Raw genomic sequence first — 13343 nt, 5'->3', positions numbered from 1 at the left:
CGGTCATGAAAGAAAAGAACCAGGAAAAAAAAAAGTCTTCCCGAGGTGAGAAGAAGAGAACGAGAAAAAAAAAGGGCTCCATTAGAACCATGGGAAGTTCCTTGTGCAGAGTTCCGCTTTCATTGGCCGGACTTCGGGGGCCGCTCGTATTGGAATTACTGCTTTACCATCAGAGATTTCAAAATGGCTCATCTGGTGCGAGATGGTACGCGACGCGTTTCTTTTGGGATGCAATTACCCATACCGTAGGTACCTGGGTATATCCCGTGGTATTGGGTGAAGCCCTCTCCCTACATGGTGTGTAAGGGATGATCAATTGATTTCATGTCCCTCAAGCCTGTTACTACGCCGTATGTAGGGTTCAGATCTAATCCCGCTGGAGTACGGAGTACGGAGTACGGAGTATAAGAGCACAAGCTAATCCAGCCCTTGCATGGGGAGACACAGCAGCGATCCTGGCACTGTCGGTACTGCTTTAAGAGGCAATTAACCTATGTGGATAACTGTGGCTCAAGAGAGCACACTTGAAGAATAAAAAGAATAAATAGTGAAGTACCAAGACCCTATCTTTGATCTGATATTTAGGGCTTCCAGTCATCGACTGTAACATATGATGCCCTAAGAACCATGGAAACACAGCTCTTCGTTCCCACTAAAAGTAGCTAGGGCACTAGCGGAGCTGAATAACGGGAGCTGAATCACACATCTCAGCCACCGAGATTAAATCTTCTTTGTTTTCACGTGGAAACACAGCACAAACAAGTATGCCCACATCCAAACCATAGTGCTCCTGGAACATACTACTGGCCTTCGCCCGGAGGCTGAGCAGCCCCAGGCCACTAGATGCCCCGATAGCCCCCACTTTCAGGGCTCACACCCACTTAGTTCGCTCCGTTCCGGCCAAAGAGAGTGCCAGGCCCGTCTGTGATTGTTACCTGAATCCGACGTACGGGGCCGCTTACGGTATACTTCATTACTGGAATACGCCGATTCAGCTTGCACCGGGTATGGAATGAATCATCTCTTTTGATTTTTTTGGACTGACCCCACTAGCTCTGGATCTGGATTTTTTTTTTCTCAAAGAAAATGTGCTAGAACTTTCTAGAAGAATTCTCAGGATCCATCAAGTCCGCTCAGGAAAATAGCGAGAAGTAAATGGAAGTGGGACTTGCTCAAACTATGTCATTTGATTTTGTGTGTGGCCTGAGCGTCTACCTCGTATATTGCACACCGACGTAATCGACAGACTAATTATACTAAAAATATATCTCTTCACCTGGGAAGTCAGCTGGAGGGGAAACCCGACGCAATATATCATGAACAGCTGAACTCTTCCATTTCCTCCGGCTCATCCTGCTCCGCAAGCAACATAAGACTCTTCTCGTAAACTCGTGTAGCTTCCAACATCCACGGCTCGTCTACTTCATCGCCGCTGTCCTCGTCATCATCCCACTCATCGCCATTGGCAGGATTAACCTTTTGGTGAGACCTCCCCAGACAGGCAAAAACTTCGAGTCTCGTGCGCTCCGCCAAACTCCGGATTCGCACTTTCTGCGTCTCGGTGGCGAGAGACTGACCGGGCTGTGCGCCGGGGAGTACCGCCCCGCTGAGTGGGTGCGTGGCTGTACACAGAGCTGCGAAGACCGAGTCTAGCTTGTAGAAGATCGACAAGGTTGGCTGGGCCTCGAATGGGAAGGCTGGTAGGGAGGTCTGTGTTAGGCCTGCGAGGGTTATGAGGGCCTCGGTTTGGATTGCCGCTGAACAAAGTTAGATTTTCGAATATGGCTGAAGCAAAAGGTAAGAGTAGATCGAAAGAAACCAGAAACAGGGGAACAGTAAAGTACGGGATACACATGTTGTAGAATACTATCACCCTGTTTCTCGATTCTATTGGATGATATATGAAGATATGAAAGAACTTACGTGTTGCCGACGCCCAAAGCGTATCAACAAGACCCTCGACATCCGCTGCAAGGTCTTTGAAGCTATTGTACCTGCGCTCGGAGGCGGGGGTCTCGGGTGCGTCCATGCCCATATCGGACTTCATCTTGCGGTAGGTGACCCGCTCTATGCCGGTGCTGATTTGGCCTCGGAGCTGGGTTTCTTCCTCTGAGCCGGAGGGGATGGGCTGGGCTCGCTGTTGAGGGAGGGACAGTGTTGGAATCCATTCTTGTCGAGATGCTGAGGGGAAGACTATAGGGATGTCTATGTCTTCTCTATTTCTGCTCCTAGTCGGGAGGCGGATTGGGACATCCTCAAACTCAACATCTTCGTCGGAGTCAGGCTCTTCGATTGGCGCGGGTGACATCTTGAGTGGCCGGATTGGACAAGCTTTTGATGTATACAAGAAACAGAGGGATACGGAAATGAGTAGAATTCCAAGAAGTGTAGGGTTTTTATTGCGAGATATATCAAGCCAAGTTTTTGTTTCAGGCTGTCCTTTGCGAATGTGATTTGGCCGGAAGTAGCCTCATATGAAAGAGCCCACTGTAGTCATTTGTCTCTGATCGTTCCAAATCGTTTCATGCTCTAGAGCAAGCAGTCCATAATACAGCGTACCATTTCTCCAGAGGTGGGATGTCACGCCAAGCCTTGGTCTGTGCGGGAGATCCGGAATGGGATATCTACGGTCTTACGCAGTAGAAGCATGAACTACAACTATACACAATTGGAGTATGACCGCTATTGATATTGAGAGATCATGTATGTACTCATCTAACCTTTTAAACCCACAATTAGCAACTGGACATCACAAAGCCCGATAAATCCAACCAGGGTATGAGCTCCATTTCAGAAGGCGAGAAGATTGTATAAATATGCTGGTATTTGCAGACATGGCAGAACAGCGGACAAAGCGCGTTTCGCTACTATGGCCCCAGCGTATTCATCCTCGGAGTATAACAAGAAAACATAACACCAAAAAGGCTACTCACATGTACATAGGACACTTCGAACCTTTTATCCTGCCAGCGAAAGACACCCAGAACGCCATGCTATCATGCACAAGATCACTCGGGCTATTGAAAAGGTCAGCATTTCCACAACCGTAAACAAGGAACAAAAAGAGAAAGAACTCACCCTAATCTTGCCCTTCCGCGCCTTAATCTCCGCCAACCTCTTCTTATCCTCATCAAAGCTCCTGATAAGCTGGTTCTGTCTCTCCTTCCTCTTCTCCCGAGACTGGAATCGGTAGAAGTCCTCCAATCCCTCAGCCTTCTTCTTCTGCTTCTCAACAAGTTCCCGCATCTCATCCTCACGCGCAACAGAATTCAACTTCGGTCCATGCGAAACAGTAACGAATCCATCCTCGTCCGGCACAGCCAAGCGCTTGTGGTCCTCGCGCTTGCGCGTCTCAGCCACCTGCGTGAACGTCGTCATGAACTCGTTCACCGCCCGCAGCAACGTGCCCCGGTCCGGATACTGCAGTCGCTCGTGCGCCACGTACCGGTTCAGCCCCAGCACGGGGATGCGGTCAGTTGGCAAGTTCTCGCCCCAGACGATGGTCGTCCCGCGCTTGGCGGCCTTCGTGGCGGCTTTTAGGCTGCTTTCCATGCTAGGCTTGTCGGCGAAAATGACAACGGCGTGTGCGCCGCTCTTTTGCAGTTTGCGGTCCCAGGTGGATGGGAAGGTGATATCGTCTAGGTGGCGCTCGAAGTCATCGGCTGTCACGCGCTTGCGCTTCTTTTTGGACTGGGTGTTGGATTCTGTGGTTGTGACGGCGCGCTTTTTGGTGAAAACATCTTCGAATTGGACTCTTTCCACGCGGCCTGCGGCGAGTTGTGTGCCGAAAAGGTGGCGGAGGTGGGCTTCTGTTGTGTCGATGGGGACGTTGACGATGAAGAGGGAGCGGGTGGAATCTGGGTCTGGAATTCGGGGCTCGTGTGGTCGGATGTAGAGGTAGTGTGTGGCGGGTTCGGGGAATAGGGGGGTTGTGGGGAGCTGTATGGGCAGGGTGGTGTACCCTTCTACCTCCACGGATTTGACCTTCATTTTGAATGGAGGTTTGATTGCTGGATTGTTGCGTTGATTGAGCTGAACTTTTTCTGCAGTTTTGCTCTTGGCACAGAATTTTGCCGGGGTGTCAGAGCGGCGCTGCAGGCGGTGAACCTTCTTTTTAGGGCTTCGACAACAGACATCAAGATGGCTCTAGGTAGGCTTATAGCCTAACATAGTATATATTATGCTTTTATGAATTAACTAGTGGTATAAAAGTGTTGCAGCATACCCCCTGAGACATCATGAAAATTTGGACTTCAAAACACTTCCTTCACTACCGATATTTCATGTCGGCAACACCACCCTCAAACCTTATCAGGATCATTGATACCACCATTGGTAATGATATAGATTGCTTCACGTTCCGGGCAGTCTATCAGAGAGTTAGAATGTGGCTAAGCCTCTAGCATACTGAGTAACCTACCTGGAGAATCCTGAATCTTCGCAACTCGCTCATCGCCACGACCTTTCCGAAGGAGCACACGAGTAGTAGAAGCGTGTGCAAGAACATGTCCACCGACGGGCTTGCGGCCGTCAGCTCCAGCGAAGAGGGCACTAGCACCGGGGTCACTCTGGACTTGGTTTGTCTGGACCCTGACTGTGAGACCTAACACCGACAGAGAATATATGATAGAGATCAGACTCACCATCAAGACGCAAACGTTGAACTCTACGAAGGAGATCTAGATCAGCCAAAGGTACAAAACGAACAGAAATATAGATCATATCCCACCTTCCGCCATATGCGCCAGCTTCATCAGAAATTGATTCAACTTCTGCTGTCGATCCGCCAACTCTCCACGCCCACAGTAATCAACCCGGAAGCAGTTCATGATACTATCAATGACCAGCAGTCGATACTCTCCACCAGCAAAGGCCTGAGAAAGAGTATTCAGCAACTCAAGCTGGTGCTCACTGTTCAGTGCGCGCGCATAGGAAATATTCTCCTGCGCAGCATCTGGGTCCATGCCGAACCGTTCAGCAATTTGTGCAATCCGTTCCGGCCGGAATGTACCTTCTGTATCGATGTATGCAACTTTCCCAGCTGCACCGCCATCTGCTTTAGGCAGTTGAGCGACTACCGACATGGTGTGCGAGAGCTGGGTTTTGCCGCAGCGAAATTCGCCGAAGACTTCGCTGATGCTCATGCTTTGGAAGCCGCTGGATGAGAGTTAAATTCTGTTTCTTCACACTTTTTTTTCTCTTGAACTACGGCGATGAAGGATCACTCACCCGCCGAGGATTGAGTCGAATTGCTTGCTGCCAGTGGAGATGCGTACGACTTTCTTGCGTTGGTGGTGGAGTTCCATGGCTGTGATAAAACCCGAACTAGAGGGTAGACATTTTTGAATGGCTTCCTTGACCTTCTCCACCTTGACCTCGCTGAAACCTTTGATTTTCAAAAGGGTTTTGCGAGTGGCGCCGTGAACGGACTGGATATATGCTTCGGTTAATTGAAAAACGTGGGCATTGGTATGGATCATGCCTGAAAAGTAGATGGTTAGGGCATGCTGATACTGACAGCAACAGTGTAGAATCCATGAGCCTTCAGTTTTGTGATATCAGCTGCGCCGATGCCATGAGCTTGGATACTGTCAATGTCTAAAATGAACGCCTGTAGATGTAGAATGATTGCTGGTTAGATGGACATATATGAGCCTTGATTGGGGTTGGGGACTCGATAGTACCTCGTCATCGTCAAATTCATCACTTCCAACCGAGCCCGGCATGGTGGAAAGATCAATTGATTCAAAATGGCTAGATGGATATAACCGATGGGGAAGGGTGCAGAGTGAACAAGAGACGAGATGAGCAACTTGGGATGCTTAGGGTCACGGGTTCAGACTGCTAGCAAGCGCTTACCACTCGAACACGCTACAACTACACTACTAATGCGAACAACATAATTGAGATATTTCTTTTTAGGCTCTCGATGTTCTCCACGAGGACTCTTCCCATCTGGAAGTCCTCTTTTCCACACAAGACAACACAGTTGCAACGGTCCCCGAGTCCAAGCATTCCCCTCAGCTTCAACAGATCCACCATCCTCACAGCCATTGCCACACTTCATCTCCTCGTTCTCTCCTTGGCCCATCCGGGAAAACCGCAACCAATCAAGAGTCGATCGACACAAACCAATCGAGAAAGATAATCCATGAGAATAGACAAAAGACGCCAATCGTAAGACTTGAAAGCGAAGTTAAGTCGAGAAGGGAGCGACTTCGCGAAAAACAAAAAACAAAAAGAAAAGCAACTTTTTCTGTTTGTTCGTCGTATACATGATAGGGGTGATAAAAATTGATAAAAAAAGAACACGTTCCAAAAAGGAGGGGGAAATAAGAGAAATCAAAAGCTCGTGTTGTTTTTTGTTTTTTTTTTTAGAAAAAAAAAGGCCCAGAAACCAAATCCAGAAACCGGTGCCCCAAAACCGAGGGTGTGAGTTAAATATATGCAAAGGAAGAAATGGTGGAGAGGAAGGACCAATTGAGGGTTAGGGAAAATGACCGTAATATAGAATCAGGGAAAAAAAGGAACTCCGTGCATTCCTCGAGTGATGGGGGCGGATGCGCGGGTGGAGAGACAGGTGATCACATTTATGCGACGGCAGTAGTAGGGGCCGCAGCAGGGACAGTGGTAGCGTCAGTAGCCTCAACAGCGGCAACAACAGGGGCAGCCACAGCAGGGGCGGCGGCAACAGGGGCAGCCTCAACAACGGGAGCGGCAGCGGGGGCAGCGGCACCCTCGTTGGTAGGGCAGTCGCGAGAGATGTGACCAGCCTGGGCGCACTTGTAGCAGACCTTGCCGGCGGAGCTGAGAGGGCCACCGTTGGGGGCGGTGCAGTCACGGGAGATGTGGCCGAGCTTGCCGCAGGCGTAGCACTTCATGGCCTGAGCCTGGCAATCCCGGGCGAAGTGGTTGGGACCACCACACTTGTAGCAGGTGGCAGCACGGGGGTAGCCGTTGAAGCCACCACGGAATCCACCCTGGAAGCCACCGCGACCACCACCGGCACCGCGGCCAGCGGCGGGACCGGTAGGAGCACCAGCTCCGGGAGCAGCGGGGTTGGTGCAGTTGCGCTGGAGTGGGATTAGCAACTGACTCGGAGCTTCAAGACCTGGTCTTGGGACAAGGACTTACGGCAAGGTGGCCGGGCTGGCTGCAGTTGTAGCAGCGGCCGTTAGAACCGCCGTTCAGGCGCAGAGTGGGGCAGTCAGCCTGGACGTGACCGAGACCCTGGCAGTTGTAGCACTGCTTAGCTGGATGATTATTAGCACTCTAGTATGGCGATAGGGGGTTGATGTTGAGTGGTCGCTTACTCTCAGTGGTACGGGGCAGAGGGCAGCTGCTGGACTCGTGGCCTGTCTGATAGATTAGGAGGTTGTTCCGAGTATCTATGACTCATGGTCGAACATACCGGGCTGCTTGCCTATGAGATGTAACCAATTAGCGTTCCGGTAACACAAGAGCACACTTTTCCTGGGGAGGTATTCACGTACAGTTGTAGCAGAGACGCTCGGTGGAAGAGCAGACCTCTACCGAGGCGTTAGTTCGACCGTAGACACCAGAATAGTCCCAGCTATACTAACCAGCATAGTGGCCAATAGTGCCACACTTGTAGCATGCACGACGAGACAACATCATTTTGACGGTAATCTATCCATCGCAAGTCAGCCCGGTGCCCGGGTTATAGTTGGTATAGCTCCGTCGATAAGCAGCGTCTTCCCCTCCCTCCCGGAGCTTGTTGGATGTGCTCTTTTTTCAACATGGAGTAATCGCCTGCTTTGGTTGCAGTTCCATTATATCCGATATTCTCTGGAATCCAGCGCATGATCGCATAGTCGTTGCGACTCCGAAAAATTCAAGCGAAAGAGGGGAAGACGTAGATCGGCGGGGGGAGCACGAGGCTCAATCAAAACGGCGGAATACCACATCGATGCCACTCACTCTCACGGTATCTCTTCAAATCCTTATAAATTCTATCACCTTTGGGGTCAGCCGTTTGAGAACCTTGGAGAAAGCAGGGCACGTTCAGCCCACTCGAGAATCAAGAAAAAGTGGGGGACACGAGGGGGACCACACAGAAAAAAAAAATCGAGACCAAGGAGCAAAAAGAAGCAGGGAAATCAACTCACACTCAACAACTTCAAGAACCTCTCAACAGCTCCAACTGATATCAAGCAAATGCACAAAGAAGAGTCGAAAAAGTGGAAAAAGGACCCTGCAAACTCGTCAAACGGCTTTAGCTCCCGGGCTTTTCCGTATTGCGTAAGGTTGCTTATTTTACTTGTATACACGATCACCCTACGAATGCGGTGGCTTGACGGCTTGAGACTGTGAAGAATTGAACTATTGGACTGGCCTACAACCGAATAGATTACTGGGTTACTGGATGGACGGAAATCTTGGGACGAATAAACTCGAATTCTTCACTCCCTACATTCTCCAATGCAACCCGTAGATCCATTCTTGGGCCAAAAAGTGTCACAATGCAATTCATTTCTTCGTTCCAAGGAGATTTCCGCGAGATCCGACTGGGAGATCCCGGGAATGCGTCAAAGGCCATCTAATCTACTCTTCCCTCTCCAGGATGGCAGGTGCCTTAATTTCCCGTCCCTTCAAGAATTCCAGGTTTTCACCGCCCTATAGTACCTCGTTAGTTGAGAGATGAGAGAAGAAAAAGGGAGGATACATACGTAGCTGATCAGGGGGGAAACCTCAACACCGACAGCCTCGCCATCTGTAATGACAGTAGCACCGGCAGCCTCGACCCAACGCTGGCCCTGGGCCATGATATCGGCGCGGCTGGTGTCGGGATCATCCTCACCAGTGCCACGGGCGTTCTTTAAGGGGGAGAACTCATCGTGGCGGTGCACTTCGATAGAAGCGAACTTGTCCAGGGGTGTCATGGGGAACACGTCGAAGACGAACTGCTCAAGCTTGATGCCGTTAGGCTTCTCGGGCTTGGTAAGATCGCCAGTTTCGGTGTTGACACAAGCGATCTTCTTGCGGGCCACGTGGTGGGGCAGCTGGTGCGACCAGCTCTCAATAGACTCGAGGAAGCGGAAGGAGTAGTAGTGGTTGACAATGTTGGCGGCGCGGTACTTGAGGACATCGGGCTGCTTGGGATCCTTGGCCTCGGCAGTCTCCTGGTCAATCTCGGAGTACTCAACCACGTCGGGCTTGCCGTTCTTCAACACAATGAGACCGACGGACTCGGTAGCATTGCGCTTGCGCACCACCTTGGTCGCAATATCAACGTCCTTGGAGGCGGCGAAGCCAATGAACACGGGGTCGGCAACCTTGACAAGGCAGTTATCCACACCGTAAAGGTGAATGTGCTTAATACCGCGGCGGCGCATGTCCTCACGCACACCTGAGACCACGAGGGCCTGGTAGATACCACCGTTTCCATCAGGAGCCACGGCGGCCTAAGTTGAGGGTCAACAATGCTGTTCTCACACGTGTTGAGTTACGTTGTAAATATAACATACCTTGCTCTTGCTCTCAAGCAAGATCTTGCCATCATTGGAGAGACAAGGCAGAACACCTTGCTCAAAGACCATGACGTTGCTCTTGTCGAGACCAAAGTAGTTGTTCTTCTCGAAGAACTCCTCTGTGGGCTTGCGCGTAGGTCCACTGGTCATGACGTACCAGGGGATAACGACGTTCTGACCACCGAGAAGAGACTGCAGCTTGGCAATACGCTGAGCCTGCAGCTGGAATAGCGATTTCTCACTCAACAGACCAATATCGAAGCAGCCCTTGGGGGCAGAGCTACCGAGCCGGGTGCCCTGTCCACCAGCCATCAAGACCACGGCCACCTTGTTCGCCGCAACCTCTTTCAAGCCAGCTTCATACCATTTCTGGATATCTGAGGGATCGGAATCGAGGATGGAAGCCGTGGCGACCTCGGGGAGGGGCTCAAGAGTCACGGGCCCCTGGGTGGCGGGGGGAGGGTTCAAGGCCTTGTCGGCCAGCTCGTTGATCCGAGTGGGGTCAAAAGTTGACAGCTGGTGGAAGAGCTGGGACTTCTCAACAGTGGACAATTCGTCGACAAAGGAGAAGACATGCCCTTGCCCGGCGTCCGTGTATTTCTTTTGTAGTGCTTGGAACTCCTCGGTGGAGGGTTCGCGGGGAACCTCTGGAGCAGTGCCCTGGAGTTTTCCAAGAACGTTGGAGACAGCATCTTTGATTACGCTGGCCATTGTGATTAAGTAGGGTATAGTTGGATGGAAAAGAGAATAACAGAGGCAAATATGGAGCAGAGAAAGTGGGAGAGAGGAGGGAAAGGAGGAAATGTAAATAAAAACCGTGGGGTGAAGCTCAAGCTGATTAAGTACCACACACCGTAAAACCCGCTCCAGTGTTTAATATACCTCACACTGTTTTCTAGTGGGCTCCAGTTTATTTTTAGGGATCTGCAAAGGCGAATAATACCGAGTAGTGCCTGCAAGAAGGTGCCTAGCGAACGCCGAGTGAGACCTACCCACTGGAAATGGCTACGCTAGTCATAGCGGGGCGTGCTGTCCCGCCATGTTGCTACGGCAAGGGGCGAGTATATTTTCATCTTCCCTATCTGTGTATATTGTAGAATAGGGGGTGCAATATGCTATGTTCTAATATCGGTCATTCCGTCGACGATCATCACGGTTATTGTAGCGGCCTCGATCTCGATCTCGGTCTTTCCGGGAGTCTCTTCGAGGGCTCCGACTGTAGGATCGACGACGGTATCGATCCTGTCCATCTCGACGGGGGCTTCGACTGCCTCGATCACGCCGATAATTGCGATTTCGATCTGGGGCTGTCTCACGCGGGGCCTCGCGAGGGACCTCGCGGGTCGGGGCGGGAGCGTCCTTGCTCTTGTTTCGCTTGTCAAAGACCATGCGATATCTAGGATCATCCTCATCTAGAGGCTCATCATCTAGCTCTCGGTACTGGCGCTTCGCCTCAAGATCTTCCACACCACCAAATCCACCTCTCTGTCGGCGCCTGGTGACAGTAGAGTGGCGCCAACTCTCGGATAATTTGGACACCTAGGATGTATCAGTATATTTTCCTTGGCAATAGAGAGAGAAGCTCTTACACTCTGTGAGAAATCCACATGTATCCGGTGGTCATCAATCAGAACCCCCTGCATCTTGAAGTATGCCTGCTCACAATCTTTCTGCTCCTCGAATTCAATAAAGGCATATTGTAAACTGTCCCCAGTGCGCTTATCCCGGATGACCTCGCAAGACAAGATCGTTCCAAAGCGACTGAAGATGAGATTTAGATCCTCATCTAGCATCAGTTAGCACAGCCTTAGGGTTGGTAGGGAGATGCGACAAACCTTGTGTGACCGGGTTGAGTTTGCAAACGAAAAGAATATTCTCTGGGGGTTTGACATCGGCGAAAGGCAAGTCTCCCACCATCTCCAATGTCAGTGCCTGCGCACGAGCCTCGCGCTCCCGACGTAGCTTGTCCATAGCATCTTCATCCATATCATCATCCAAGTCCTCATCATCCGCAATTCTGACGGTGGCCAATTGGGCCTTGGAGGGTACTGGACTTTCAGCCGGTTCAACCAGCTTAGGCGGGTCATCGAAGGGATCATCAAGAACAGTAGTGTGACGAATACGGATGTCCTTCAGTGGTCGACCTCGATCGTCAATAAAGGATTCGTTGATTTTGTCCAAGACATCGAAGCCCTCGACAACCTTGCCGAAGATGGCGGCCTTCCCATCCAGGTAATCCAGGTTATCCCCAAGTGTAATAATGAACTGACTGGCGGCTAGCCGCTGGTCGGGATCGTTCTTGGCCGGTACCGTCGCCATGCTCACAGTACCGCGCTCCAAGTGTTTCAGCTTGCGCGGTATCTCAATGGGGAATGTCCTCTTCGACGGTCCGTCCAGCAGACCCCATACTGAAGATCCTCCATCGCTCTCGGGGGCGTCAGGGCCAAGCGGGTCGCCGGTCTGGAAGGTGAAGTTCTTTTGGACACTATGGACGGGCGAGAAATTGTAATACTTGAGCTTACACAGCTTCAAGAAGCTAGAAGCACACAAAATGAGCTTAGTTTCAGGTTCAGCACACTGGGGAAGCCAAGGAACGGGAGCCACTCACTTGTCACACGCCTTGGGCGCATCATCCACCAGCAGGTCAATTACAATGTCGCCCAGGGAGGTCTCTAAGAGCGCGCTCATGGCGGGGGGTCGGGTCGCGGCACGAGATACACCGAATTAGGCGCTGAGTCGGTAAGACAATTAACAGGAGCAAAAAAGAGAAGAATCGAATCGAAACGAACGAGAGGCGACGTGAGGAAGTCCGGGAAATGCGAAATGCACGAAACGGAAGAGAGAGAGATCGCCGGAGCTTCGACCAATGACCGCCCGCGGGGAGCCCCCAGCCGGAGAGCATCAGCTTTAACTTTCCTACGTCCTTTTTCCTCTGCTCTCTATTTTTACACAGCGCACAAAATAACGCCTCCAGGGAGATTTTCCATCAATAGACACCGAATCCACCGATGGGTAGGTGCTGCGACAGCACTCTAGCGCTCTCCGGATGATCGACCCGGGTTTCTTGTGCAACGGTGCTTGTCAATCGAGCGGCATATCTTCCGAGTGTCCCCGTTGGACATAATGGACATAACCTTACGCTTTTGAGATCGACGTGCAGCGGATCTTATTAAGGACTTTGATCGACCCTGGGATTCCAAGGTTGAGCTGTTTGTGCTTATATCCCTCATGCAGCGGCAGCCCCAGCCAAAAGAAGCATCTCTTCTTGGCAGAGGAGTTCGAGAGTGAGCCACTGAATGCCACTAACTGTCGGAAAAAGCCTAAGCCACCCTGTTGTGCTGTTTCGTCTTTTGATCTCCTTCCCCACTGAGATCACGGCGTCTCGCACCCCAAATACGGAGTACTCCGTACAGAGTACACGGTCCTCCTTTGCCCAGGTCTCTCTACTCACTTCCCCCTCTGTGACTTGTGACACAGCAGAAACGTTGGGGAAGGGGCAACGGGCGGCCTCCTGCAGCAGGATCCAACGGGTATCATCACGATGACCACACTTACCATCTCCGGGCAAGAGCCACACACGTGGGGAAGGAGATCCTGAACGAGCCTATTGCCTCAGGTCTCTAGTCTCTCGATCTGGGGGCGGGAAGTTCCGACCGTCAGCAGTCAGGGGCTTGCCTCCATATTGCCTGCAACATGGAAGGCCAGTCTCAATCCCAACATGTGTTCCTGGCGAGTCAACTCAGAGTCAGCTGGTATTGCCTACTTTGTTTCTCCTGATCTTGAATCTTAATTCCTACTTCCCCCCGGATGTCGTGCATCGTCAAATCTTGGGATTACATGGAGAATCTGTCA

General features: G+C 51.3%; 7 protein-coding genes across 7 annotated transcripts; all 7 read right to left on the bottom strand.

Annotated features, from left to right (window-relative positions):
- Positions 1-1314: 1314 nt before the first annotated feature.
- On the bottom strand, positions 1315-2308 carry N7457_003915 (general transcription factor IIH subunit TFB6 family; the record flags this gene model as incomplete). Its single annotated transcript, XM_057174960.1, has 2 exons — positions 1315-1757; positions 1924-2308. 2 exons carry the CDS (start codon positions 2306-2308, stop codon positions 1315-1317), a joined length of 828 nt encoding a protein of 275 aa, XP_057032007.1.
- A 700-nt stretch (positions 2309-3008) lies between these two features.
- N7457_003914 (putative ribosomal small subunit assembly protein) lies at positions 3009-3990 on the bottom strand (the record flags this gene model as incomplete). Its single annotated transcript, XM_057174959.1, has 2 exons — positions 3009-3017; positions 3079-3990. 2 exons carry the CDS (start codon positions 3988-3990, stop codon positions 3009-3011), a joined length of 921 nt encoding a protein of 306 aa, XP_057032006.1.
- Positions 3991-4301: 311 nt separating this feature from the next.
- Positions 4302-4646, bottom strand: N7457_003913 (uncharacterized protein; the record flags this gene model as incomplete). The annotated part of the gene is made up of 2 exons (XM_057174958.1): positions 4302-4369; positions 4421-4646. The coding sequence occupies 2 exons, from the start codon at positions 4644-4646 to the stop codon at positions 4302-4304; spliced, it is 294 nt and encodes a 97-aa protein (XP_057032005.1).
- A 72-nt stretch (positions 4647-4718) lies between these two features.
- Positions 4719-5084, bottom strand: N7457_003912 (recombinase DMC1; the record flags this gene model as incomplete). Its single annotated transcript, XM_057174957.1, has 1 exon — positions 4719-5084. The coding sequence occupies one exon, from the start codon at positions 5082-5084 to the stop codon at positions 4719-4721; it is 366 nt and encodes a 121-aa protein (XP_057032004.1).
- Positions 5085-6590: 1506 nt separating this feature from the next.
- On the bottom strand, positions 6591-7638 carry gisB (putative zinc knuckle nucleic acid binding protein; the record flags this gene model as incomplete). Its single annotated transcript, XM_057174956.1, has 6 exons — positions 6591-7073; positions 7135-7253; positions 7314-7355; positions 7412-7423; positions 7494-7529; positions 7584-7638. 6 exons carry the CDS (start codon positions 7636-7638, stop codon positions 6591-6593), a joined length of 747 nt encoding a protein of 248 aa, XP_057032003.1.
- A 927-nt stretch (positions 7639-8565) lies between these two features.
- On the bottom strand, positions 8566-10202 carry N7457_003910 (UDP-N-acetylglucosamine diphosphorylase; the record flags this gene model as incomplete). The annotated part of the gene is made up of 3 exons (XM_057174955.1): positions 8566-8637; positions 8691-9425; positions 9489-10202. 3 exons carry the CDS (start codon positions 10200-10202, stop codon positions 8566-8568), a joined length of 1521 nt encoding a protein of 506 aa, XP_057032002.1.
- A 411-nt stretch (positions 10203-10613) lies between these two features.
- On the bottom strand, positions 10614-12179 carry N7457_003909 (PPIL4 family peptidylprolyl isomerase; the record flags this gene model as incomplete). The annotated part of the gene is made up of 4 exons (XM_057174954.1): positions 10614-11030; positions 11081-11277; positions 11327-12027; positions 12100-12179. 4 exons carry the CDS (start codon positions 12177-12179, stop codon positions 10614-10616), a joined length of 1395 nt encoding a protein of 464 aa, XP_057032001.1.
- Positions 12180-13343: the final 1164 nt, after the last annotated feature.

The sequence above is a fragment of the Penicillium paradoxum genome (genome assembly GCF_028828445.1).
Source record: "Penicillium paradoxum strain IBT 22861 chromosome Unknown utg000004l_segment0_segment0, whole genome shotgun sequence".
Lineage (NCBI taxonomy): Eukaryota > Fungi > Ascomycota > Eurotiomycetes > Eurotiales > Aspergillaceae > Penicillium > Penicillium paradoxum.
Note: the sequence above shows the minus strand (reverse complement) of the source record. Positions and strands in the feature narration are given on the sequence as shown.